The 26,158-nt window shown below is 46.6% G+C and overlaps 1 protein-coding gene across 1 annotated transcript; it reads right to left on the bottom strand.

Annotated features, from left to right (window-relative positions):
- Positions 1 to 1,000: 1,000 nt before the first annotated feature.
- Positions 1,001 to 25,938, bottom strand: LOC8041517 (mitochondrial folate transporter/carrier). The gene is made up of 7 exons (XM_029974126.4): positions 25,445 to 25,938; positions 16,722 to 16,875; positions 13,125 to 13,213; positions 9,922 to 10,088; positions 7,416 to 7,529; positions 4,137 to 4,282; positions 1,001 to 3,140 (listed from the first exon to the last, which is right to left on the bottom strand). Exons 1-7 carry the CDS (start codon positions 25,602 to 25,604, stop codon positions 3,017 to 3,019), a joined length of 954 nt encoding a protein of 317 aa, XP_029829986.1. The 5' UTR covers positions 25,605 to 25,938; the 3' UTR covers positions 1,001 to 3,016.
- Positions 25,939 to 26,158: the final 220 nt, after the last annotated feature.

Raw genomic sequence — 26,158 nt, 5'->3', positions numbered from 1 at the left:
AGGTAAAACAAAGTATAGCACTTTATGCTGAATTTCGACCGTTTATTACAGCTCTGAAAGAAAAAAAAAGCCTGACAAAGAAGTTTGTACTGCTTCAAATCAACCACCCCAATTCGCAAGCTAAACGCCACGAGTCCTTGCTGGCAACAGCTTGCAGAGCTTCAATATGCCAAAACTGGGCGCGCTGAGGAAGTTAGCAGACAGCACAACCTCTTGCTCACAAAAAGTGCCACTTGTATATCCAAGCATGCATTGCGACTCCAGCTTATGCTGTTCAACACCATACCAAGTATGTTCATAGCCGGTGCACTTGTGCCATGGGGGTAACAAAATACGCTAGGTCTTTGCATCCGTCAATCGCTATGACATGGCACAGGTATATTTTTCAATGAAATTTGCCTAAATGCAATTTAAATTTTTCAAGACGTTCCGTTTTCGTCATCCTGAACAGGGTCTGAAAGCTGTACAGTAAAAATGTGGAGTTGAGTAACCATACCCATAAGCAAAGTTAACTATGAGTCGACAGAAAAGAAAGATGCCAACAGAGGGAATCACTGGAGAAGGCGAGCGGGTTGAACATGAATACATAAAATTGAAAGAATAAAACAGTAGAGGGGGAATCAGTTCAACGATCTCCAATACTGGCATCCTGTTCCTTTTAAAGCTTCTCCATTTCAGAATGTATTCATTGATGATCATGCGACATTTGAACTGTCCTCATGCCGGCCAAACGTTTTGCCATTTTCTAAGCAAGTTGGATATTTGGAATATAACACTGATCCCCCACATTTAGGAAGACACTGTCCCGGGCAGTTCATATGTATCATTACTGGAGTACAAGGTACTATTCAATGACTGAGAGTTTTAAAAAGCTTCATGCCCCACCATCATTGGGAGCTACGCCAACCCCCAAGAACTCAACCAAATTCTAAAAGTTCCCCGAATGCTCGGTATATAACTGCTTTTCTAAGAAAGTGACAAAAACTTGAAATGGCACAGGTTGCAAGCTAAATCCTTTATACAGCACAAGAACAACAAAGCACAAGAAAAATAATTTACAGGTGGTGGCCGCCGCTGCGACCTCTGCAGATTGTTTACAGGGTTTCCGTCGATGCTCTTCCCGTGACCGGTTATCGTCTAAAACACTTTCTGGCAACAGTAGCTCTGTACAAGTCATCACAATCTAGGTAGCGTGCAAAGATGCAAGCATCCCTTCGTCCGGGCAGCACACGGCCCATGCGACACGGAGCATTCAGCTAATGGCAAGAATTGTCTCCCGTCATTTGTTCGTGTGTCCATAACGTTCGCTGCACCGACCACGAGCTTTGGTATCTGCTCTTCCTATTTTTCCTTTCTGCAACTCTTTTCGTACGTTTTGAGAAACGTTTATCACAGTCTCGACGAGAAGATAACGAGGCCAGGGATGAAGAAACCGCAACCAGGCGGGCACCGAGACCGTCCCGAAGTTGACGAGATTCGCCGACGTCGCGTGGTCGGGAAGGGAGGGGGGGGGGGGAGGGGGGAGCGCGACCGACGACGAGTGCGGTGCGAGAAACAAACGAGTCAATAAATAACGACAAAAATGGGGAAATAAAATGTACACTGAAACAACCTAGGAACGTAGTCGTCGGAGCCGAATGCTCGACGGCCTTTGGAACAACTGGATCGTTTCGTGGCGCGCCTTCGCCGACGACGGCTCGCACGACGACGGAAGGAACACAGCGAGAGAGAGCTCAGAACGTGCTCCACGATTGACTAAGAACTTCCTAGGTATTATAATGAAGCCGGAACAGCCGAAGCGAACGCTGCACGTCGTAGAAAACCCAAACTCGCGCTTCGCGATATATTTTTTGTGACATTTGGCGACATTTTGTGACAAAAGAGAGTGCACAGGACTTGGACTGGTTTACACAAGCCTGTTTCCTTTCGAGCAAAGCGCTAACTGGAACAAAGGCTTGCCTTCTGGTATCTTACAGAATTGTTTCACAAACCAGATACACTATAATTGACCGTTGCCTGCAGCCCGACAGTGCCAAAAAGAGCACTCAAGCCCAGTTGTTACGGGCTGCAATTACCCCCTTTGTTCGTTATTGCAGACAACCCCTTACCATACTACGTCATCTGTTCTCAGGTGCCTTCTGGCCATGTTTGTCACCCAAAGCTGCCGTCCTCAAACCACGGCATGTCACAGACACGCAACTGCTTTTGAGCACCGCAGTTTTGGATGACCTAGATGAGATACTGAAACGAGAATGTTTTTGAAAAATCGGGTCATTGCTCTAGGCACTCCAAGGGATCACCCATTGAGTCGTTTGTTAGTCTTCCGATACACCTTCGTGTTCTCTGCTACTGTCGATCGACTCCCACCTATACTTTGTGCCACTTGAAGTCGGAGTTGCAGTTGACGCCACGCAGTAACGGGGTCTATCACGCGGGGACAAAAGCACAACATCACAGCACGCATTAACCGCAGTGAACTTGCGCTTTTAGTTCAGTCGCGTCTCGTTAATACGGACGGCCATAGAACGATTCGTCCATAATAACGAGACAAAGATGCACGTATTTACTGAGTCCGTCCCCGCAAATTTTGTCTCTAGCAAGGTATCTAATTTAATGGGATCCATATTAACGAGACGTCGCTGTATACGTATCCGTACTTGTACGTATTTTGGCCTTAGGCTACGCTCCAACTTACAACAAAGCAAGGTACTGTTTCAAACACTCTCTTTCGTCAACAAATTGACGCCTCCTTTCACTACCTTCTCCAAATGCCTCGGGTCCCTACAACGTGAACGCATTGGCAACCAGCTCGCGGCGTCTCCTTCGACGAAGAAGGAGTTTGCGTCCGCGCCAACGATCGACCGCTCTTCTGCTACGGTGCCTAGAATGCATCTTCGACCGGTGCGTCTACTTCGGCAACCGTCGGGAGCGGAGTTCACGGCGCGCCGTCCAGGGCGTCGGTGACCCTGCCGCTGTTGGCGCCGCCCTCTCGCAGCGGGGCCTCCGCCGGGGCGTGCTAGGAGCGGTGTTCGGGCACCGGGGCCAGCTTCTCATACATGAGGAACACGATGCAGATGTTGGGCGTCACGTGGAGGAAGTAGGCCGTCACTCCCTTGTAGAAGCCACGCAGACCCTCGTACCTGCAGGGCGGCACGGCGCGCCACAGTGAGTCGACCACGCTCGAGCCGAGCACCAGTTAGTTCCGCCGCAACGTCGGGGGACTGCCACCGAAAAGTGCGCCACGACCAGACAAAAACGGGGCAACGTCTCGAGGAATTTTACTGGTCTCCATTTTATGGACTTTATCGGTTTTATCAGAAAAATGCGGAATCCTGAGCATAATCTGCAATGCTCGTTTTGCTTCCGAGGACAATTCAGCTTTAGAAGGTTCAGAAATGATTACAGATCATGTACAGCTTTATGCACTTCGGCACACTGCTAGATCTTTATGAGTTGCGACGTATTTGCTGCAATCACTGCTGCGCTTGCTACAACTATAAGTTGGTACACATTGCTAGTTTATAGAGACTGGTTCACACGTTTCAGAGTGAATAACCGCGTTACAATGGCTCGCGACCGCTTACAACGAGATGGCATGCTGGCGCCGTCCATTGGGTACCCCTGGAACCGTTTCCGATCAGCGTACAACTAGACTGAAGTTTTAGCGGTATTTGCCAGATGAAATCTATGCGCCATTGACAAGAAATGGTCGCTTAAAACGTAGGAATTACTGCGAGCCCGTGGTAAAAGAAAGACGCGTAAAAAAAGGAGGAAATATAAGCAGGTGGGAGGATTTTTCAATTTTACAAGATAGATGGTGCCGCTGTGTTTGCTCGTCGTATGCAATTACAAATGGTTGCAACACAGTCGAGCGCACTCAAATGCAAACGTGTGAATTAGCCTTAACTTGCTACGTCTGCAGCGGAACCTCCAGAGTCGGACGCCTTTGTAACTCGCACATCTTGCATTGTGACGAGATGTGTTCGCCACGTCCCGTGGCGAACACCTTTCTAATTTGCACACCTCCCTTAGTCAGACATCCCAAATGCTTTGAAGGTTCCCCTGCAGCTTCAAATTTCTGCGGTTCACTCGGCATGTTTCGCAAGAGCCTGCGCGTGGTTCTGGGGGCCACTGACCTCCATGTCCTTGCCACCACCTCCTTGAGTCCCTGGTAGTCCCTGTGCTGGTCCTGCAGACGGGCGCGCACCAGCTGGTACGGGTACGTCACGCTCGCAGACAGCAGCTTGGACAGGGCCGCAAACGCCAGGTATTGCACCGTGCCCTGGGAATGCAACGTGCTGTTAGATCACACGCAGCTCGCAGACGGTTTTAGCACGGATAATGTTAAGTGGCTCAGACCTAGTCATTTGCGTTCCCCAACCAGGGACGAAAGTTGATAAGTCGACTGCCAGCCAAACACTGTCACGGTGCTCATCTTCTCGCCGACTGGACACCAGTGCCAGCCTCACAACTTCTTGGAGTGCATCCGCGTTTCTCCCAGCAGGGGAAGATGTCGCGTGTTCGGAGGTACAGTGGCGCTCTGCTCCGTTAAACAAGCACGCTGTGGGCTACCACGAAGAAAGAGCAAAAAAAAAGCAACGGAAAAGTAGAGGAAAAAAAAAAAAAAGAAGCAAACAATCCGTCAGGCGTGTTTACTTTGCCACAACAGTAGCAACGAGTTGAGGTACGTTTTGAGTATTTGGGTTATTTTTTGGCTGCAAGTTGGCGCCAAAGCTCTGCTCGGCGTTGTCGCGTCTTAATTGTTCTGGTTTCCGTGCACTCCGTCTACCGCGTCTCGCACTCCAACAGGTTTTTAGAAAGTCGCTTTTACATTGCAACTGCAGAAGATGGCACCAACAAGTAAGGCAACCACAGAGCCCTCACGTGCTTTCCGCGCACGACACAGGCCTGCTTCGCTCCATCCAGTCTCCACTTGTGTACACAATTTCCTTGCTTTAACACATAACATTCTTTGCTACCGCTGCACCTTTGCCACGCTAGTATGGCAAAGTGGCAACTTTGATTTAGTTTACAATAGACTTTTCTTTAAAAGTTAGAATACCAGCCCCGTCCATGAGCCAAACTTGCTGCTCAAATGGTGGCATTACAAAGCTTCTCTATACCAGGAAATGTGAACGTTTTCAAAAACACAGAGCAGAAAGTGGGGAATTTAGTCGAACAAGTCGGTCCTTGTACGTTGCCTTCGCTTCACTAAGTCGAGGCTTCTTGGTGTTAGGCGGTCCCGTTCTCCTATCGCCGCCATTAGTGAGGAAATGTTGAAGCTCTTGAGACTGCCGCTAGATGGCTCCGACTTTTGAAAACGGTCCATTACTTTACCATTTTATTCATTTACAGTTGCATCCACCCTCCTGTTTGGCTAGAGCATAGGCATTGCTGCAATAAAGCAGTGCAGAAGCGTACACTGTTTGCAGCAATGCACACAAGAGGGAGTGTTTGGATCATAACTGCATCAAAGCATGGCTCAGGCATGCTCCCAAATTTTTTAAAACTAGGAAAGTTTGGTTGAGACAACCAAAACAATCTGGACATCCCGAAAACCCTAGAGGCACTCTGGGGAATCAAGTTTCAGAATGAGAAAAATCTTTTTCTCCTGTAGAAAGCTGTTACCTCTTATTTCCGACTCCCTAATACTTGGTGACAACTGCCTACACTCGGCTTCAACTTTTCCTTTTCTGTGCGACATTGTCGAGGCTGGCCTAGTTTCCATTGAGCTGCCAAAGCTGCTCAAGTGAGCACGTAGCTTTGTGTGGCGACTCCTGCGCATGGCAGCGTGTGCGATGGAAGCACAAGCCGAAGCCACGTGGTTGTGCAGCAGACCGTGCTGCACAACTATGCCAGCCTTGAAGTGTCATGCAGAAAAGTCAGTGTTGGGAAAAGAACTTCTAAAACACACCTCAAGTAAAGTACAAAGTACCTAATGTGAGATGTTGTGTACTTGGAGTAAGGTAGTAAGTCCACTGGGAAAAATGTACTTGAACTAAACTACTATAAATACAAGGTATTTTCAGCGTAAGATACAAAGTCCTTTTTAACATAACCCTTCATGATGCTCTTTCATTTCCCTATAGGAGTACATCTCTTTTTTGTTTTTGGTTTGCCTTGTTTGAGGGGTAATCGGGGTGCGTCAGTTGTTTTGAGAAATGGCGGCGAATATTGGATAAAGTCAAGTGGCCGCAGAGTAGTTATTTTCAGAAAGTGTGCCAAAATTGGAAGGTCTCTCCAACTTCTAAATCTGGCATCGCGCATGCACTAGTTTTCGCACAAGCGGGTTAAACATACTAGGAGAGAGCATGACGTCAACCCCGTAGCTTCTGCAAGCTATCCTCTCGTCGAGGAGTGACCTCTCCTAATATTTTTAACCCCCTCACTTGCACTGACCGGGCGAGATGTGGCGAGAGTTTGAAATACTACGGAAAGGCCACCCCCAATATAAACAAAGCAATACGTCGTCTGCTCGCGTTTCTGGTGAGAGTAAAATATCCCTCCCACTATTTCTTCTGAGTTGACAAAGCAACACTTTGTGACACAAATTTAACAAGACCAAATTTGGGGAATTTGGGGAGTCGAGAGTTGTATTTTTCTGGAAAAGTACTAAAAGAAAATATGTTAAGTAAAGTACAAGTGTATACTTGGAGAATGTACTTCAGGTAAAGTACAAGTTTTCTAAAGCTACATGAAGTAGTACTTTAAGTAGAATGTACTTAAAATACTTCCCAACACTGACAAAACTTGATGCCAAGCATAGACGGTGCCACAGTACAGAGCAGTCACCGAGTCTGCTTGCAGAATAAAAACAAGCATCATAGTTTTTTTCTTATATCTTTCCATACAGACTCCTTTGAGGTTTGAAACCTTCGAATGATGTGACTACGAGAAAAATGCACATTCACAGACTAAGACCAGGTTTTTGTCTATGACCTCGGAGTACAAACGCTACCCACGACAGGCACGTAGCCAGGGGGGGGGGGGGGGGGGGGGGGGGGGGTTACGGGGCCCGGCACCCCCCCCCCCCCCGAAATCTTCAATTTTGCTGGGACCTCCTCTCCCCCCTTTCCATCATACAGCATTTTGTCATAAGTGCCAGCCTGACCCACAACAACCAACGTGCCGGGTAGCAGCTATGTCTTGTGACAAACTACGCTCGGGTCTGTAGGGCAGTTAACTTAGACCATGCATCCCATAACACGATGGAACGACTCTGCCAGGCAACGCGGGATGTGCCTTTTTGTCGCCAGGCTTCTCGCTTCGTGACTTGTTCTCACTGGCTAAACCCAGAATGTCATGGACTGCAGAGCAATGGGTAAGATGCCTGGGACCCGGCACGCCCCGCATTCGACCGTCGGTAACTACGCCAGATTCGACGCCAGCGAGGAAAGGGCGGGAGAGACACGCACCAGCTTGGCCTGTGCGGGGATGTGGAAGTGGCTCATGTAGGCCTTCTTCATCTCCTCGTAGATCATGAACTGCAGTGCTCCGTGGGAGACGTTGAACATGCCAGGAAGGAAACCCTGCACCCCACAAAAGAAAGTGAGTGAGACAACGGTGCACTACATGCACGACGCGGCTGGGAAGCGCTTGCAACTCAAATATTGATTTTGTGACTTCCAAGTTTTCAGTGGGATACAAAAAAGAGACGTTTACAATCACCTGTAACGCCAAAGTAGAGCGCAGCTCTTGAGGAGGATGAGGGGAAGAAATGGAGAGGCGGGTGTGCCCCTCCTCCTCATCTGTACCCTCTTCTCCTGCTCCTCTCCCGTTTAGCGGGAAAATTTTCGCTAAATTTCCCACTAAATTTAGCGGAAAAAATTACCCGCTAGATTTAGCGGGAACATTTTACCGCTAAACTTAGCGGGGAATTTTTTTCACTGAATTTAGCCGGGAACTTTTTCCGCTAAATTTAGCGGGGAAATTTTTTCGCTAAATTTCACGGGCAAACTTTTCACCTAAATCTTGCAGGGAAATTTTTCCGCTAAATTTAACGGGGAAATTTACCCATGATCCAACGCGCGGCGACGTCATTATGAAAAAACGTCTCATAATGCAACGCACGGTTACGCCGACGCTGCTCAAGCTGGAAACGAACACCCAAGAGCTGCGCTCTAAAAGCTCTACATTCTGTGGCCACCAGCAACAACAGCCTGAACCTTTGTCTAAGTTCAGTCACCTATTGAGGTTTCAGCCCGCCTGCCCCCCCCCCCCCCCTCCCCATTCCCATTCCCCCCTCCCCATAATCAATGGCTGAACTGGTCTTTTGATAGCTTGGGCACCCCACAGTGACAGTCCTGGCACAAATATTTTCGATCTAATAAAACCTTAAATTATATTGTACAGTATGTTCAACACTTCAAGTATATATATATATATGTCTATATTTTTTTCTTATTAAACAAACAAGCAGCAAGTATTAAGTGGCAAGTAATACTTGCCCAATCTGCATTTTAAATTGGCTCACAGTGACCAATGATTCTAGTTTGTCTGGCTATGTTTGCCTCATACATTCACCCCTGCTTCCCCCTTTCTCTCTCCCAGAGGCACAAAGGTGCCTTTGATCACATCCGGTGCAAATGCTCATTATCAATAGCTCTGGATCTATGCCAGCCTTTCAGCGATAAGCTGCAGCTGTACATACACAACGTGCCAGTATCATATCCGTCCAGCCCTCAATCACATCCGCCCGTGACAACACCTAATCTCCAATTAATTTTCAGTAAACATGTTCTGCAATTGTTTCCTCAAAGCCACTTCAGTGGTGGCAAGGACGACGGCACTTGACGATAAGGATTCCATGGAAAACCTTCCGACGCCCCAAACTGGAAGCTGAAGTTTGGATGACAAACCGTGAAGCAAAGTCTTTAAAGCCAGAGTCACATGGCTCCTACATCGTGCAGAAGACACAGTGTTTGCCACAGACGCGATAACAAAATTGTCTGCGAACACACCTCAAGCATGTTTGAGGCATGTTTGCTTCAAACACATCTGCAGACGGTTTCTGTATGACCAATTTGACAAGGATTGTCATACAGGTAAGAAACACGCCTCAGACATTGCTTGCATACTGTCTTTTTGTACAATGTGCGAGAGGCGTGACTGCAGCTCTTGTACGACATGAGGCTTGCAAAGGTGCGTCTTTCCTTCAAAACCTTGCGACTGGTTTCTGCCACTCTTGCGATATGCGTGGACCTGACGATGAACGCCGATGATGGAGCTTCGAGATTGGCCTTTGTCGACCGTGACTCTCCACACCAGAAGCAACGGGCTAAAAGATCACAAGATTACCAACATGTCCGGGCTTCCGACGCGTGCACGAGCAACTGTACTCTTCCACCTAGTCATGCACAAAAATTTTCTAAGAATAATGACCTTACAAAAAAAAAAAAAAAAAGTTAGATGTGTCAGAACCTGCAAGGATGACGCAGCAGGCTACGCAGCAGCAGTAAAGCGGTATGCTGCGCAACGCTGTCGGTGCAAATGCGACGTCGGCGTTTTTCTGCGTTTTATGCTCGGACGGCATACCGACGGGCACCAAACTTGACTGCTTGGGTTACTGCCCCAAACGGGGACATTCCGTCACGCTAGCAGTTTTTATGGCAGCCGTTTAATTTTAAAAGACAGCAAAAACTGGCGACCACTCGATTGTGCTGACAGTGTTACGCTGCACACGTAGCAAGATTGCTCATGCACCAGGCTGATGCAACATTTTAGGACATAAACACCCCAGGATGACGGTAATGTCTCGGATCGCTTTCTATAGGTGACGACGCAACAAGAATGTTGCATCGCCACTTCTGCCCGACCCAAGAGGCGGCGTGAAAATGTTGAGTTTCCACTTCTTGCATGATCCACTTCATTCACACGTCTTGTCAGACACATATAAAATCTGTCCAGCAATAAAGCCCATACCCTGTAGAGTCCCGTGACGCCCTCGTACTTGTAGACTTTGTGAAATGCATCCAGCATGCCGGAGTAGCGGCGAGTGGCCGGCACGTCCATGTGGTGATCGGCGTACTGGAGGCACATGCGCGTCTTCACCATGGTGATGGGGTTGGTGATCACTAGCGTCAAGAGCCCTGTCAAAGCAAGAAGAAATCCAGTCAACATATTGGCTGTGGGCGTGCAGATATCTATTTGCTGCAAAGATCAGATCAAACATCCAGCAGAGGCTACCTTAAAATATCGAGCAAGCACCCACACCCCAAAGTCACAGTGCACTAGTGCACGCACGTCGAGCTTCATTACATTGCTCCGGTGTGTTTGGACCAGGGCCGTAACCAGGGGGGGGGATAGGGGGTTCTGACCCCCCCCGAAATTTTTTTCTGGGTACGGCCCTGGTCGGTGCACTTGCAGCCAGCCGATTTTAATCTCCACCTCTGCGCACGCGCAGTGGCACCGGTCGGCTACCGGGTACCAAACCGGGACCGGTTCTCCGGTTTGCTATAACTCTCGATTATATGCCACCGATGCACATGATTCATAGGCGAAAATAAGACAATAGACATTTTCAAAATGGCCGCCGTTGTCCCCGAAAACCCCCCCCCGAAATTTTTTTCTGGGTACGGCCCTGGTTTGGACAAGCAGCCGACAAGAAAGAGTACCTCGGTTAGCCAGGTGTGCTCGGAAGTCTGGGGTGGGTGCTTGAGATGTTACCTTTGCTTATTTTTCAAACTTTCCAAAATTAGTCGGTGGGTGCTTATTGTGACGTGGGCGCATGCTCGGTATGTTAAGGTTGTTCAATGAAATTTCTCAGCAAGATCTCAAAAAAATTAAACCAGCTACACTTCATCCTTGAGCAGTGCTGAGCAGGAACAGGTGCAAGCTTATGGTATTAGAATGCATTTTCCAAGCGAGAGTGCTCGTGTTGCATGCAAGCATGTTGCAGAGTGATTCTGTACTTCCGATAGCATTGCGCACAACCTATAGAAGAAGTCTGATTCGATCATACCAAGGATGAGTAGGCCTAGCAAAAACGAGTAATAAATGGGAAGGGCATGACGTACTACGAAATTGAGGTGGTGCTTGCTCATACTGATTATAGGTGCACATACTCCCTATGCTACGGCCAATTCTCAAATCTAGAGAGTGGTAAGGGTGGGTGCTCGCATGACTAATGGTGCACGCTCATTATTACATGGTGCAGCTGATTCTCAATGATACAATCCCTTGGTTATGGGCTTTATTTGAGTTAGTTTGTACATATTGGGGAAGGGTGAGCTTGACCTTACAGACACAAATGAAGGACAGCTGTTTTGTCCTGTTCGTTTCCTTCGCTCGTTTCAGTTAAGTTCAAGCTCACCCTACACCCATATGATCACTCCCTGTTTCTCTGCAAATACAAGTGATTGTAATTCAAATGCCAGATTAATTATAGCAATGGCAAAGGGGGGAGGGGGGAGGAGGGGCACATTTGGCACCCTTATCATTAGGCTCGGCCACAGCAGTTGCGGGTCTCAAAATAATGCAGTGAATAGAATACAGACGTCGGTTGGCTCTGTGGCGTATGGCAAGAGTGCCCTTAATGAGAAACCCAAAATCTATCACCCCTTTTATTCTAATGGTTACCAGGACATTTTACGAATTACACAAGTTTAAGGGCGCGTTTCGTTCCCAACGTTTTTGTGTTTTGTTCATATTCGGGGAATTCCTTACAAAATCGTCCTCACCGGGCGAATGATAACCTTCGCCCCCCAACGTCAGAGATGACGTTGATGGTCGGAAGCTTAATCGTCTGGCTGCCTATCAAGAGGAAGTCGCACGAAGGACGGGACCGCGGAACGGGAGATAACACAACACAGAAGATAACACGCTTGCGTAGGTTTCTATGCGTGTCCTCGCAGCCACGGGACACGTGTCGAGGCTTGACGTCTGACAGCAACTCGGAAGGGGGTGGACGCAATTTTTCGGTAGTATATCACAGCCAACAAGAATAGAGAGGTAGGTGTGAGGTGGACAGAATGAGGAAGATGCTAGTTAAAGTGCAGTCAAATCAAGTAAATGGGGGTTATCCCTTGGTGGCATTTTTTTCTTTTTTCTTTTTGCAAGTTCAGCACTATATGTTCTATTGGATCAAAACTATGTTGGTTATAGATGCATGTGTTAAAGTCTTTCATATATAGGAAGACAAAGCATCCATAAACATTACTTCTGGGTACACTACATGGCAGTACAAGGCATTGCTAACAATGCATAATCTGGTTGCATCAGATACATATATCCGAGATAACTTTCTGGAGAAAAGTTATCCCTACAAACAGGGCTCTAAGCAATTAGCAGCTGAACAAATGAAAGTCAATATTCCCAGTTTGGCTCAAATGGCAAGAAAGCTACCCTTAAAACTACAGCAGCATGGTGGAATGTGCCAATCTGCAGTACCAACTTGGGCAGCAAGGATATGGCACCCAACGATAACCCGCACGGGAAATTCATAACCAGGTGCAAATTGTGTCTAGGCTAACCGTATCGCTCAGCGTACATATCTGGAGACAGAATGAACCAATGTCTGCTAACATAGTGTTCTGGTGTCCAGAGAAGACAAGACATCACTAAGGCAAGTATGAGCTAATGTTGCACAAACATGGCATTTTGTTGCACTGTCACTTTCTCTCAGGTGCATCAACACTTAGACGAATAGCCTTGCAGAAACTACGACAGTTGTTTACATGGGTGCTCGCAGGCACGTAGACAGGATTTTGTTTCGGGGGGGGGGGGGGTCTGCCAATGACAAAATGCTGTATGAGGGGGAAGGGGGAGAGGAGATCCCAGCAAATTGAAAGATTTCAAAGGGGGGAAGGGGGGGGGGGGGGGGCTCCCCCCCCCCCCCCCCCCCCCTTCCTGGCTACATGCTTGGGTGCTCGTTATAAGGGGGTTCATCCTAAGCTAAAATTAGTCCAGCTGGGGGTCGATTTCAGAACTGGTTCGGGCTGGATCCCTGTGACTGTTCATAAACCAGATCTAGCCGAATCAATTTTCATCTGGGTCTAAAGCAAGGCTGTCATAAGCAGGGGCAGGTTTATGGGTCAGGCTTGGTGGGGGTCCCTCCCCCACCTCTCTCCCTTTAAATCCACCCCTGGTCATAAGAGAGGTACACAGCAAGTGCTGCGGCTCTTTACCCGATTCTGCGGCAGCCATCATGTGCCTCCCAGGACCGAGTTGTTTGTCGGCAGACCCTTCAAGCATCCAGCTCTTGATGGAGTTGTAGCTGTTGGGGAAAAAGAAGAACAGAATTGGCAATTAAGGATACGAACCAGGCATACTGCATGGCCTCTGACACTTCCTAGTTATTCCTCATTTCATCCCTTCCTTGTGCCATGGGCTCCCGATTTAGTCATAATTCTAATATAATTTATATTTGTGTGAAACTTCTTGAGACCATCCCTCCAAGACACCACTGCCAAGATACATAAAAAGCTTCCAGCCAACTTCTACAGTCTAGTTCACCATTTGTGTGTAATAAGGAGCTTTTTTTCTTTCAGTTTTGTCTTCCCATTGTCAGTATTGCACGCACATCTGGACCTTTGACTGTGCTATACCTTTAAAATACTGAAAAGCACTCGTCACATGCTTGCTGGTATGTAAAAGATGCCAAAATTTATTCAAATCCTTCCCCAAGAAATTAGAATACATTTTGCAATTAATTAATAGGTTGTGTGTCCCTCAGATTCACAACTTGAGAAGACACGAAAAAAAAGTGTTTTAGAACTAAGTGCAATTGTAGATATCCCTGAAAGGCAGCTCGAACCAAATACTTTGAAAGACCGTAAACACATTCGACGTCGGGTCACGGCCATGCAAGTCGCATCTAGCAAGCTGAAAGCATACTGCTTCATCATCTGTCCTCCACTTTTCACGTAATGACAAACAAGGTTTCAACACACATGAAAGAGATGTTGCCTTCATGCATGCTACGCACGAGCGCTTGCTATACATAGCGAACACGAAGGCAAGTCACGCTTGAAAGAGAAGGAAGTAAGCATGATGACACGCTCGACAAATTTGTCAACACAGCAACCTTCCAACCGTCATCTTAGCTGCACGCCAGGTTCAAATGGAGACCTACCCTAATGGCTCTTGCGGGAACCTTGCCCCTTTAATTCCGTTGTGCTGCACGGCTGGCCACCGCCACAACTCTATCATTATGTGCACGAAAAGAAGAGTGTTTGATTGTTCACGGTTGGCTTCCCTCCGGGGATCTGGTCTCGGATGCCCTTTCGGGACTGCGACAGATTGTCAAAAACCGTTCGCACACTCGCATTTGCTTAAGGCCGAGTTCTTGCGGTCTCTTGCGACGGGAGAACGCTGGCAGGGTGGCACCATCTATGAGGTGACCTTGGAACTGCATTTCACTAGAGTGAAGGTTTTGCGGTATCTGCGATATAAAGTGTATGCATCGTCTATAAGAAATGAACTAGGATTCCGTGTTTTCAGAGTTTATTTTTTGAGAAATTCGGAGGGCGTTTTTCAGAGTTTATTTTTTGCCGGAAATTCGGGGCTTATCAGAGTTTATTTTTAGCAGGAAATTCGGGGTTTATCGGAGTTTACTTTTGCTAGATTTATAATTCTCAAAAATTCTGGTTTAATTTTACTCTGTTCTTGGTTTTTCTTTTCTTCAAAATAAATATAAAAAGTATCTGAACAAATCTTGAAAACAAGTGTTACTATGATAAATGTCAATACTTTAAAGTAGTCAGGCAAGCATAAAACCCTCAGCTGCCCTTTCCACCCTACGAAATCTACAAGTTTAAATCTCTCATTGTTACAAAAACACAACCCCTGCTCTCCCTAAGAAGCATAAATAGTGCATGGTCTAAACTGGAAATGGGAACAGTGGCTTTCGTCATGGTCCAGAGGTACTTTGGCCCACTGTACCGAACTAACCTCGATGAGATAAACGGGGACGCTTCGTTCTGTCAATAGTTCAAAATTTAAAAAAGAAACTGAATTGTTTTTTTATTTAGAACCACTAGCCCTGTGCTCTGACAAACATTATTAGTAAAATACCGTCTTTTTCTTTTATTTTGCCATCGTGACTTTGAAATTCTGAGTTCTACAGCGAGCTGCCAAAAAGTTTACCGACGAGTATTCTTAGGAGTTAATCGGATTTATCCAAAAACACGGAACCCTACTTATAACACTGCTAAAAGTTGTCCGAGCCAAAAAATCAAATATACGGAAATGCCAAGTGTTTAACAGCTACCCAATACATGGCGGCAGTGTGTCGTAAACGATTTTAAAGCACACGGTTGTAAGCAGTCGCAAGTGTGTGAACCGGCCTTTAGGGGGCCTTGCAAGAAGAGCGTGGTAAGTACGCCTGGTGTGAATGCGTACTCCGGCCGCTGTGAGAACCACCGTCGCTCGGTCGTAGCGTCGTTGGGACTTTGTAACGGCAATAAACCGCTCCATTCAAATCTCTCTGCGGTACCTCTTCTGCGTCATTCGTGTATGTCTGCGCGCGACGCAGGAAGCAACTGCAATCTCGACACGGGGGCAGTCCCGCTTGAGATGGCAGCCAGGTGGTTAGGTTAGAATCCAACTTGGTTTAAATGATTGCGAGTTTTTAGGATTGATTTCTGAAATGTTAACTGATACAGTACAGTGCAAATTTGGTAGAAGCAATGGCACATGATGAGAAAAAAGAACGGTAGGAAAAGCTACAAGCAGAAGTAACACAGGAACACACAGCACTGAATGGTATGTTGGAAGGATGCCCTGTCTGTTTTTCTCCGTTTCTTCTTCTATGTCAATTTATTTTGCTGTGAAAGCAACAACAAAAAAAAAAAAAACAGTATGCAGCTAACAAAAAGACAGGGATCTGCAGTTGACTAAAAAGGAAAGCGGTCACATTGCTGTAACTATGGCTCACTTACAAGGGAGTCTTAAGCAAGGAGAAGAGTGGCGTGGCAAGTGAAAAGAGCAGAGGGGGAAAGGGAAAGAAAAATATACTCAAATGGAGAAAGGTAAAAAAAAAGAGGTCAGGATCGAACGTTAGAATGTGAGAGGGTATGAGCAGGGAAACAGGGGCAGCGCGTTAGAGAAGGTCAGGTCAAGAGAACTAGGTCACACTTTACAGCCTCCATGTGTTTAAGCTCTCAACCTCACTCGATTAACTTAGTTGGCAGACTTCCAGAGAGACACAGACAACAACTGCCGACATTCTCTCTAGTGTCTCGAGAGTGCCTGATGCCAGCGGCAGACAGTACTCTTGCACCTTTCCACAACAACGGTCTTGAAAGAAACTGCAGTGAGAAAAAAAGGTGCCACCACAACCAACTGTTGAACATCGGCGGCGTGGGGAGGGGGGACTTGGCTTCTGTAAGGAAGTGTCTATAGGAGTCTGCCCACCGACAGTATTTAGACACGTCAGCAACGTTGGCAGCAACAAACTACTACAAGCAAACGGAAGCTTCATTGCAAGTCTGCTACCTTTTTCAGAAACATTCAGCCTGCAGCAAAGCTCATTGCACATACAACTATGCTCTGTTGCAGGCCAAGAAAAGCGGAACAGCCTCCTCTCCCAAAGCCCTCCACTCTTTCCACTTTAGCAGAGCAAACGCTGGAGAGGAAAGTAGGAACCAGTAATCAGGTCAAACAAAGAGTTTTGTGATAGGGGCTTGTTCAACTTTTCTTAACCTGCAACAGACCACAGTGGCACGCCCGTCACTCCCGTCCAACGGGAATATGGCAAGTTTGGTCAGCCCGCATGAACGTACAAGAGGAAGTAGAGTCCCCAGGAGGTGCCGGCCCCCCAGCAGTTTGGGGCGACCCCCCGGTACAGGCCCCGAATGCCTTCCTCCTTGATGATGGTGGAGACGGCGTTCAGGATGCCCCGGTACTGGGGGCGGCTCTTCAGCTGCCCATCGTTGACTGCACGGAGGAGAAACCTGGGGGTCAGCTATGGCGGCCACCACGGCAGCACCCCAGACGTATCCGGCCACAGTTACATGCCAGTTAAAGCCGGTTCGCAAGCACATCTCAGAGCTGAGGCAATGCAAAGTCGGTGCTGATGTTAGCCCTCCATTGTGTGTGTAAGCAAGGAAAGGCGGGGTCGCATGCACCAGAGTGCTGATACAGCTGGTTAGCACTGAGCTTTAAAAGTAGCACTGTTTCCACAGCTGATGGTTCCTGTTGCTGACACACGCAAGCCAGGTTTGTCCCTCAAAGTGTCAACGAGCCACTTTTCATTGCACATCACATATCTTAGGCCGTAAAGTAATTTTACGTGGTATGCCACAGTGATGACAGGCCACCCTTCAAATATTGTTTTAGTTGTTTCTAGAATAAATCATGTCCAGAGGAGACGAAATAGTTTATAGTCTCCCGAAGTCTGACAAGTTTTCCGATACAAAGCTGATAAAAGTGGAAGAAAAAAAACGCAACACGAATGGTGGCGCGGCCGCAGCAGGAAGATAAGATTTGATCACAGCGCTTGTTGTTAGCTTTCAAGAGAAATACAAGGACGCTTTCCAAATGTGTTTGCTTCCCGTTCAACCGCTTGAACAAAACAACCTCCACCAATCCGTCTTTCTGTCTGAAGCAACGGAACGCCGGCATTGCATCACGCAGTCTGCTTCCGCCAAGAGGCAGTCCAGATCGGTTTCTCTTCCGCACCTCGCCTTATCTTTGAGCGCCTGTCAAGGCATAAGTCAAACATCTGCTGCAATCCCAATGACAAAAAGAAACGACTCTCGCTTTTTTTTTTTACGCATTGGCAAGTGACAGTTGTTAAACACTTTGCTTCCCTGTATAGCACAGTTAATTCTACCAATGGGATTGTAACTTACGCCACCTCTATTCTAAATATAAAAAAGGGTGTGGTTACATATTTAAAAAAAAAAAAAAAAAAAAAAGATAATAGAGGTAAAAAAAAAAAGGATTGTTGTCTTTAGGTTTTGGAAGCTCGATCTCAGCCTGTGTTCAGCACAAACCACTGATACAGAGAGAGTCGCAAGTTTAGACCTTGGCAGTAGCGCAAGTACACTCCATCATTATGTCTCTTTTTCACCTCATTCGTTCATTATATCACACGACGAGTAAACAACAACCACCTTCCAGCTGGGCTGCATTGTCAGGGAGTCACACCGCGTTCAGAGCTAGTCAAGCGTAGTCAGGCGACAAACAGTTATTACCCAAGGCAACCGGCAGGCATCGAAAACAATGCAGCCGATCGTGAAACGTCACCGACGTTACGTCCCGACTGACGTCACGCAGACATTGCGAAGGCTCGCGCGACCTTGAAAAGCGTCCAAGGCGAGCGGGAGGGAGGCTGCCCCAATCATCATCATCATCATTACACTCTGCCCGAGGGAAGCGGAGACAGTGTGACGCTGGCCGCGACACAAAAGATGGGCCAAGCGCCACGCGAACGCGCAATCTCTTCCAGTGGAACAAACTCCGAAGTGTATCTTTGTCGCGGTGGGCTCGTGCCAGCAGCAGTCGCGAACGGCTCGCCGCATCGGAATGATGCAATCCGCCTATGCGGTTCTTTCAGCGAGCGATTCTCAACCGAAAAGTCCGCAAGTTCTCCCCCTTGCATCTTGGTTGAAGTCTCATTAAATCAACAAATTATCTCTTTGTGGTTGTTGTTTTTTTTTTTTCGGCGTTAATTCCGGTTTAGGCAGCGGCAAATTTCGTTATTGTTTTGTTCGTGTGGATTCTCACTTTCTTTGCAATCGGTGCTAGTTGGACAAATTTCCACTGCGCGATCTAATTTGTTTAGATGCGTGAGAGTTGCAAGCGGAAAACGCCGACAACGCCCTCATTTAGCCCAGCGGAAGAGTCGAGAAATAAAAATAACCCCCGGCAACAAGAGGATAGCAACACGGCCTAAATTACCGTTTTCTAAAATAAAAGAAAAGAAGACAGATGGATTATTTATATAGCTGCGTGTTTTCGTTTTATATTTACGATATTTTGTAGTTTAGGATCGTCAGTTCCATACGACACCGGACGCCGGGCATAGCAGACAGACAAAAACATACTTTTGCAAACGAAACAGCTCGTTCGAGTTCTTCTCGGTTTCGCTTTTCGTTTTGTTGGGTTTTGTTTTTGCACTGCGTGTACTGGAGCTGGGATCGTGTACCATATGTGTGTTTATGTCCTTGATGTCTGCCTCCTCTCTCGTTTCACCCTGTTTCAACGTCCGCATGGCAACAATCCTGACCGTGTCACAAAGCAAACTCCCTAGCGCCGGGTTCCCCAAAGCGGGCACTCCGCCAACGGTGGGATGAAAATATAATGTAAGATGCCGAAAGGATGACGCAATCGCTATAGGCGTGCCTGTCGCCCAGCTGCCACACCACGCATCCTGCGTGCCACAGAAAGAATGTAAAACGCCCGTCGTTAGGTGTTTATAGACCGCATAAGGTTAGTCTGCCAGAGTCTTTCACGACATCGTTACACGTAGCTTTTTAGTGGCTCGGGTTTACACGCTGCAGACGAGAAATTTCGAACATTTTGTCAATGCAGTACGACTCCTAGCCGGGGGTCTGTGACCTGCATCATGTAATCGTGACACGCGACTGTACTCCGGTGCGATGAACATCCAGACCGAATCGAGCAGGGGGGATTGAACCCGGGATCCCACGAGTTTTGCAGCACCAGCTTTCGCTCCACGTGCCCCCAGTTGCATTGCGCTAACACCCCCCCCCCCCCCCTTCCCCCTTTACAAAAAAAAAAAAAAAAAAGTTGAAAAACTAATTATGCCATCGTCCCGTGGTAATGAATACACATACCACTCTCAATCGGGAAACTTATTGCCCGTGAAATATTCCCGAAGTGCACATATCATACCACGTTCTCGTCAAAATTTCACGAAAAGCAAGGTATATCCAAGTTCAAGGAATGCATCTCGAAGTATAAAGCATTTGTAGAGGTAATAAATATTCGATACAGTCACTAAACCAACATCGGCTAAAGCTGTTTTTGAAGGGCGAACACCTTTTAAAAAAGGTAGCTCGCCTCACTCCACCGTAGCACCCGTTTGTACATCTTTTTACACCAGTCAAAATTAAGTGTATTCCATGCAAAAGCGCCCGATTTCGTGATTAAAATGGGGGTATTACCCGAAATACGAGTGCTGAAAAGGAGTAGCCATGTCTGTAAGCCTATGGGGCAGCATTTGTACACTCTAAAAACGTAAAAAAAAAAAAAAAGTGCGTAGACGCAGCGTTCTCGGTAAAACGACGAGATCTTTGAGTCTTTGATACGGTGGCCGACTTTCGTACCTCTCAGATCCCTGCCCGTCCTCGAGTGCGCTTTGCTGATATCCTGCGCAGAAAGACCACTTCGCAGTCCGTGCAATATCGCGATGCATAATAATAAAAAAAAGTGTATATATATATATATATATATATATATATATATATATATATATATATATATATATATATATATATATATATATATATATATATATATATATACCGTAATATGTCCACAGATGACCCATCTATATTTTTGCCTTGATTTGCTGTTTTCTTTTAAGCACCGAAAGATAGCCCACTCCTAGTAACCGTGGTGTTCGGATCAATGATGACCTCAGCGCAAATTCGGTTAGTTAGCTGTGACGGGATATAAGCGAATATTGCTGAGTGGGAACTACAGCCATCTTTGCTTCGTTGTCCCTCGCCGTAATAATAAGTTCAACTTAAAAAATAAAAAAAATGGCCTAAAATAGTGTTTTTTCGACATTTCTTGATTATACATCGAAAGTTAGCTCACACCTTATTTTGCGCTCGACTTTAGGTAGGCTATCTCTCGGGGTATTACGATATACAGGGTGTTTCAGAGAACGCAGGCCAAGTCGCTTCTGCGATTTGGCCTGCGTTCTCTGAAACCCAAAAGCCACCGTTCTGAGCGCTTTCATCACCCGAAGTTGCTCGAAACCCATTCACGCCCAAATATTTTTTTTTTTTTTTTTTTTTGTGCAGGTTATAGAATTTGGAATAAACTTCCAGGTGCTGCTGTTGCTCTCGAGTCGATTTCTTATATCGAAAAAGCTCTACGTGTGTTGTCTGAATAAAAAAAAAATATGTATATGTGTTGTTGGCACGCCTCTGTAAGCGGATTTGTAACACCGGCTTTTTTTATTGTCTGTGTATGCGATGTACAGAATGCAGTGTACATTCGTTGTTTTGTATTACCCAGTCCTGCTTTCGCCCCTTAACAGGGCTGGCAGTATTGCGAAATAAATAAATAAATAAATGTAAAACTTTTTTTCTTTTTTTCATGCGAAAATTGTCATTTTTCGACACTCCCATTTTATATTTCCAGGTTTCGAAACGGTGTACCACTCCATGACGCGCTTTCATTGTCCGAAATAAACAATAAAAATTATATGTACCGACGCTCCTTTGTTTTTTTTAAGAATTTTTTTTTAATCTGTTTTAAGACTGAACTTGTTGCTTACGCAAATATATACCCAAATTTGAGCCAGCTCTCTCTGCCCAACATTTTATGTTTCCCTATTAACTGAAATATATTTGCAAAAGAGGAGAAAGAGAGATACTGGCGTTGTCATCGGGAAAAATCGCGCCAGAAAATAAATTTCCCAGAAAGAACACTAAACAAAACCGAGACCAGGGAAAGACAGGTGCAAAGAACACCTTGGCGCGTGTGTGTCTGTCCTCCCCGTGCTTCCGCGGGTTTCCACAAAATCGACGGATTTCCTATTGCCGCGCAATTGCTACGGCGATCCTTTGTTCCCAAAAAACAGCCGTCTGTGACCCTCGACCACGCTTTTCCTCAACGCCAAGCTGCGAAGGCATCCGCTCTCTCGATTGGTGCCCTCGCTCGGACACACCCCCCAGCGGCGTGTGACGTCACGACGGGACGCGCACGTACTCCGATGACGCGCGCACTTCTGCGAATACGCGCGGCGCGCATCTGGCACACCCCCACGTGGCTTCCTTTCTCGAACGGGTCGCCGACTTTTCGCAGAAGAAAGCCCCTCGCGTATGAGAAGAAAGACCGGTAAACACGGCGTTGCAAACCGTTAGTGTCTGTTCTCCGCTGTCTTTTAATAAAGTTGTAGTCACACGCAGTACAGGTGGCCATTTGTTTCCAGAAGACCCTCAGGGTTTTCTCACACGTATTAGCACCGAGATGGGAACCTTGAACACCCTGGACGGCGTTGGGTGTCCCGCAACGGATACTTGGCAGAAACGCTATACTAACAAACGTTAGGCAACTTTCTTGCGCTACGTTGTCGAGGTTAACGTAGCCTGGGGCTTCAGCGCTGCTTTGCTGCGCGAGCACATGGCCTCGCCTTGAGCCTTGCTTGAGCCCCCTTCGCACGCGCTCTCTCGTGCGAAGGAGACTCCAAACAAAGCCACACACGCGCTCGCGCAAGTAGCTTCAAAAGCGCTGGAGCAGTGCTCAAGCTACGGCAGCCTTTACAACCTGGCACAAAAAGGCTGATGCCGAGGACAGAACACCGTAGTTCCAACGTTTCTTTTTATGTTCGCTTTGCGTGCGGAAACCGTATAAAGCTAAACGCAACCCCTGTATTTGTTTCTTTTTCCTTTTATACAGCTTTTGTTTTTATTGGGGGAAAAATACTCGTTTTCACCTCAAAAATTGTAGTATAAAAAAAAAAAAGTCCAGCGTTTGGCAGAGCATTACTAATGAACCCCTTAATGTGGAGAATTGAGATATACAGTATGTAGGTTCATTTTAGATTAGATATATGCTATCTTATCAAGACGTACATGTTTCAAACGCCGGAAGCACCACTTCTTCCCTTGACAACCAAATTTCGTTGTATTCGTTGGTTCCGATACATAGAATACAACGGGAAAGCCAAAAACACAAACATTTCGGTATATCCGTTGATGCACTCTTAATTCCTGGTTACCTCTCGTCGATGGATATTGAACAAACTTGAAATACACTTTCCATGTATATTAAAGTAAACACGCGTCGACAGTATAGTTCGGGCTTACCAATAACGTAAGTTAACGCGCTTCAAATACAGTAAAAAAAACAAAAACATTCTTTTTTGGTGTTTGTGTGAGGGATCTCGCGGTGCCTTGTCAGGAAGGGGTGGTGCGATTTTTCCTACGTATTAGAGCTCAAAAGGGCGGTTAAAATAATGCACCAAACTCCGAAATTGCAAAACATGCAGACGAATGCAACAACTGTGTGTACCCGAGTGGGAGGGCACTGAAGTCTTACATAAGGAAGACTTACAGTATCGGCATAAACCTTCCTTATCCCTTGCTTGATAAGGAAACGAAAACGTATCTTGGTTTCGAGTTTCTTTTTCTTTACAGGTGGGTGAAATGTTTCACGGTTCGGGTTTTTCTCTTCCTTTCGATGTGTTGCTTTGTGGTTTCTGTGGGACAACCTTTCCTTGTCTCTTGATAAGGGAACAAAAGAGTTGATACATGTTGCCGGGTTCATAGTCTGACCTTGCCAAGTGCGGAAATTTCTGGCAATCCTCTTTTGTGTGTGTGTGGGGTTGGGGTTATGTTGTTTTTTTTTTTTTTTTTTTTATGCTTCGGGGGTGTATGCTTTTGTGATTTGGGGTTATGTGCGGTTGTCGGTATAGGTTGAAAGTCAGGGTACACTGTATAGTGGGCGAGGAGGTCGTTCTAATTGTAAAAAAGGCCTTGTTCAATAAATTTCAAGCTGTGTTCGAAACTTCGTTGTTCTGTCCGGTTTTCTTTTTTTTTTTTTCTTCTTTTTTTTTTACGTGAGGGTTATTAGGGACGTGAGATTAGTATTTATCATGCTTGTGTTGTACAGCGACTGCATAATTACTGGGGAAAATATCACTATTTATAATGCTTTCTTCAGTAATGCTGGCAAAGATAACAATAGAGAACAGAGCAAGGAATGCGGTTTCGATAAAAAGGAACAACCCCCAGGACAGTTCAGTGCAACTGCGTACCGGATCAACCAAGAAAAAAAAAATTTTTTTTTTAGGGGCAGCTTAAATTTGGGGTTTCTGAGTTTTCACCAATTCAGAAAAAAAAAACACCTTGGTGTTTAAGTTTCGGCTTGTATTGGTATACACAGATAACATGATACTCTAGTTATGAACAGTTAGACCTGCGCCCCGATATATAACGGTGTGTGCAAACCAGAGAGACTCGTAACGTGCCTGATGATTCGCCTTGTCTACCCTAAGTTTCTATACAAAATGCTGTGTACGCGCTCGTGCCGTATTTGTGCAAGGCAAGCACTCCAAAGACTTGCGACAAAAGCTTTGTTCTTGCTGTCACATCAGGGTGCCTCGATTTCCGCACTCAATGAATGGCGTGGGCATACAGTGCTTTCGTCTTGACAACGCGGCGATTCTCTCATTTTCAGAGCAGGTGAAGATTACAGCCGCTGCTTCCCCGATCTCTTAATCGGACTCTTCGGAATCACAAGGACCCGATAAGATGATAGTGTCACTGACGGGACGAGAGCGATACGGTGCCTCTCCATCGGATGCCCAGCCAAGGCTGTAGAACGTCTTGACAGTGAGCCGCCGCAAAATAAAATGATGCGAAGATGCACCGGTGTAGTACTTGCGCAAACTGCACTGTCCAGGGCACGTCCGCCCGTACAAAAAAAAAAACAAAAAAGAACTGGATGGGAGCAGAAATGACGTAGAGTGATGTCGAGAAGAAATTGCACACCTTACAATCGCCCATGGGAACAACGGTACTGACGCGGCAAGCTGTAATAGCTCAAAAGTTGTTTTTTTGCCACAAACAGATGTTTCTAGTGGCCGAGCAACATATGCCTCCCGTTCTGTCTCAGGCTCTCACGATGTCTAAACGGTATTTTAAAAAATAAAAAAAGGACTTAAAACAATATAAACGTGTGGTCAGCGTAACTTCCTGCGATCAGCTTTCGAATGATCGGAAAGACCAGGTATGACGTAGGCGCCACACCTGCAAAATACGCGCACCTCCGTCACTTTTTATTTTATTTTTTTAAGGTCGCTTATTCGACGGGCGACTGTGCGATCAGCTGTTCCGAGGTACAGCACGTGGCGACCGGTAAAACGTGCTCCCTCTGACGCGTTGCGCGTGCCCGTTGCAAACGCGGACTTTCCATGCCCAGTTACAGACTCGAAGAAAAGCGAGCCCAACTGTAAACAAAAATAATATTTAACTGATCACATATTACGTTCAGGGCCTCCAGAACGGACAACCCTTCGAATTTCCCCCAGGTAACGAAAGAGCAGAAGAAACAAACGGCCGCTTCGTCTGCTTCAAAGCAGCCCAACTGAAACCGCGGTCAAACCAAGGTAGTATTTGGTCTCACCGCTACCGAGGCATGCGTTCACAGGCCATCCGATCCGGACCAAAGCGGTTAAAACCGGTATTCACGTGCATGGTGTCGTTGTTTTTACTTTTCCTTTTCAGGATGCTGTAACGCGACCAGCGGTCACTTTTAACGAGTCAAAACGAGCGAAGAAGAGGGAAGATGGTCTCACCTGCGAGTCGGATTTTGAGCAAGTCGAGCGGGTGCAGAACCAGCGTCGACGTAACGCCGCCCGTGACGCCGGCCAACAAGTGTTCGTAACGGACCTTAGGCAGAACTAGACTGACCGGAGTTCGCCAGCGGTCGTGGTTCGACGCCGTAGAGTCCTTCATGGCTTGTCGGCGACGGTGTCGCGGAGGCGCGGGGGTCTCTTGCGTGTTTTCACTTCTTGTTTTTTCGCAAGACACGAGGGTTCACGATCAGCTGGCGGTATTCACGCACGAGTTTGTCCGTAGGGAGTCGGGGAAGCGAAGCATGGCCGACGAGCGTCGTCGCCGACCCGATGGAACGACGAAGGTGGAATGAATGGGATGCTGATCGCGGACAGGAAAGCGCAGCGACGACACGACCGCGGCAGGCCTCACGCAAAGCTGTTTGTGTGTTATGTTTGCTTGCATTTGCTTCGGGAAAGGAAAGCGTGGAGAGGGGGAGAGGGTGGAGAAAAGTGGCGGCCTGACACGACGAATAAAAAGTATAAAGATTGAATGGCGCTACCTCCGTGTCAAGAAGATAGACAAAAAAAAAGTAAAACAAAGAAAATGAGTAACTTATTTATTGTATTGTTATTACAGCGACAACCATATTAAACTTTTTTGAATATTTATTTTTATAAAAAGTAAGCCGGCTAAACCTAAGATAACATTGATTTTGTAGAATTTTAGTAAAA

This window comes from Ixodes scapularis, unplaced genomic scaffold, assembly GCF_016920785.2.
Source record: "Ixodes scapularis isolate PalLabHiFi unplaced genomic scaffold, ASM1692078v2 PGA_scaffold10__122_contigs__length_95168666, whole genome shotgun sequence".
Classification (NCBI taxonomy): domain Eukaryota; kingdom Metazoa; phylum Arthropoda; class Arachnida; order Ixodida; family Ixodidae; genus Ixodes; species Ixodes scapularis.
This window is presented reverse-complemented; position numbering and strand designations above follow the sequence as displayed.

What these genes read in the sequence shown, in the direction of transcription:
- LOC8041517 (XM_029974126.4), bottom strand. Translation starts at nt 25,604, where the DNA reads ATGAAGGACTCTACGGCGTCGAACCACGACCGCTGGCGAACTCCGGTC. An exon ending in GCTCAAAATCCGACTCGCAG is followed by an intron (nt 16,876 to 25,444) that starts GTGAGACCATCT and finishes TCCTCCGTGCAG; the next exon opens with TCAACGATGGGCAGCTGAAG. An exon ending in GCGTCACGGGACTCTACAGG is followed by an intron (nt 7,530 to 9,921) that starts GTATGGGCTTTA and finishes TGTGGGGTGCAG; the next exon opens with GGTTTCCTTCCTGGCATGTT.